The 2,383-nt window shown below is 41.8% G+C and overlaps 1 protein-coding gene across 1 annotated transcript; it reads right to left on the bottom strand.

Moving 5' to 3' along the window:
• Positions 1–127: 127 nt before the first annotated feature.
• On the bottom strand, positions 128–1,778 carry LOC125179309 (putative protein TPRXL; the record flags this gene model as incomplete). Its single annotated transcript, XM_047884928.1, has 3 exons — positions 128–247; positions 511–1,269; positions 1,676–1,778. Coding segments are annotated over 3 exons (982 nt in total), but the record flags the coding sequence as incomplete, so codon positions are not given.
• Positions 1,779–2,383: the final 605 nt, after the last annotated feature.

Raw genomic sequence — 2,383 nt, 5'->3', positions numbered from 1 at the left:
AACAAAACGGGAAGTCTAGAAAATAAAAATGAATACAATTTTTTCAAAAGGAAATAACTCCACTATACCCTTTTCGGCTTTTTCATCCGATAGATGCCATGCTTATTACTAAATGAATGTGGCGTACCTTGTAGAAAAGAAGCAAGAAGTTGATGCAGAATGCCAGCACAAGCGCCATGTACTTGAGGTTGTAGAAGTTCCGTGCCATGAAGCTCATGACCCGACGCATGTAGTCACTGAAGTCAACCTGGCGACAACCAGTTTAACTGTCAAGTTGACGCACTAACAAGATCAACTGTCAAGTTGACGTAGACACCCATAGTTAAACTGTCAAGTTGGTGTACCAACCGCCAGTTGGAATGTTATAGTTGACAGAGCAAACCTTAGATCAAATGTCAAATTGACGTACCATCCCAGTTTGTCAGTTGATCCCAGCAAATTTGATATTATCGTGTAAAACTTTAAAGGCGTCACCGTAAAGTAAATAATTAGATTGGTGCAGTTACTCACTCTGAACTCCTTCACCATGACGTGTAAAGCAGATGAGGAGAAAATAGATTTTCTTTTACAATCTTTTCGTTTTCGTTGTTGTTTGTTTTTGTTTTTATCAGCGGCTGATAGACAAGCCGCAGCAAGCAGGAGTAATGGAGGAGGAGACGTGGATGGCATGAAGGCATGGATGGTTGGGGTAGTGGGGATAGGCACATCGGAGGGTGGGGACAAAAAAGGGGAAGCTGTGTGGAGAGACGGTAATGGGGAAGGGCGCGAAGGGGGCTTGTCAAGGGGAACGCTTTGTTGGGAAAGCGGGACGTCAACTGATAGGGACGAAGGAACCTCGAGGATGGGCGATGTTGATGGAATTTCTGATGACGGAGAAGTGGAAACGACAAGTATGGGCGAAGAAGAAGGAGCGTTAGATGACGAAGAAGAAACCACGAGGATGGGTGGAGTGGAAGAAGCGTTAAATGATGATGATGATGAAGAAACATGCAAGGGGATGGAATATGCGGGTTGGACGTTTGACGATGGCACGGAAGGGACCGACGGGATGAGCGAGGTGGTGGGTAGGCTTGATGGCATAAGAGGGTCGACAGAGGGGACAGAGACAGACAATCCCAGAGAGGAAGTAGGGTAAGCCTCTGCGCTGCTCGCTGAAATCGTGGCTTGGGAGGAGAGTTGAGGAGTGTAAGGTAAGGAGGCGGCAGAGGTTGAATCAATCAGTTCAGGGGGCATGAGGGGAGGATTACAGGGCACGGCTGAGGGAAGTGACTGGTGTGGTCCAATTGCGGCGTGTAAATAAAATATGAAAATCAATGTCCAGTTATCGAAGAAGACGCAAGAATGACGAGTCAATGTCCGGTTATCGAAGAGGACGAGACTCGTCACTCTTGTTGGGTTAGTTTAGTTCATAATAGCAATGAGCAATCATTTTTGAACAATGATATTCCTCTAATAAAATTATTAACGCAAAAAATTGGCCTATGACTCATGAGGCGACAACTCAGTAATACGAAAACCCAGAAAATTTTAACACTGTCGTCAATTAATTATGCGATGCGCGATAAATATATAAGGTTATTAAGTTAGTTTACAATATATTTCATCAATATGAGACCTCGCAATAAATATCTATTGTTATTAAATTTGTTTACAATATATTTCATCAATATGAGACCTGAGAGACTGGCGGAGGTTCGGCGGCGGTCGCTTGCTCTTGCGTCGCTTTAGATTCTTCGGCGGCGACCTGCGCGGCCTCGGCTTCCTTCTTCTCGGCAGCCCTGGCACCAGAAACGTGTTTCTTGCAATTTAAAAAACTTTTTTTTACTTCATTGCATAAATAAAGGATTGAGTGGCGTGTCTGCTCTGGCTTTGTACAAAGAAGAATCTTGACAAAATCAAACTAGGAATGGACGTTTTGACTAAGAATTACACCAGTTGATGCGACATCGGTATGACATTAACTATTACACCTGCTAATGCGACACCCGTATTATAAATATTCCGTTATGATGCGACCGTTTTTATAAATATTAAAATATTTATAAAAAGAGGTCCTCGCAGCATACGTTCACTGAAAATCACAAATGATGATGGTCAAAGAACTTGGCTTCGAAGAAACTGTTCGGGTTTTGAAGGTTTTCCCAATTATAATGATTTTCTGCGAAAACATTTCAGCAACAATACCGTAGTTTTTTTAGGCACCTTTCAGCTCTCTCCTGTCAATAAAAGTAAAAACTAAAAATTTTCAGAAAAAATATTAAAATCAAATAACAAACAAACAACAACATATTAAAAATATTATTGAACAAAAAAATTAAAAAAAATATAACTCAGTACTCACTGCAGTGAGTGACAGAGAGCGCATTTTCTCGTCGACGAAAAC

The sequence above is a fragment of the Hyalella azteca genome, unplaced genomic scaffold (assembly GCF_000764305.2).
Source record: "Hyalella azteca isolate HAZT.00-mixed unplaced genomic scaffold, Hazt_2.0.2 contig16489, whole genome shotgun sequence".
Lineage (NCBI taxonomy): Eukaryota > Metazoa > Arthropoda > Malacostraca > Amphipoda > Hyalellidae > Hyalella > Hyalella azteca.
This window is presented reverse-complemented; position numbering and strand designations above follow the sequence as displayed.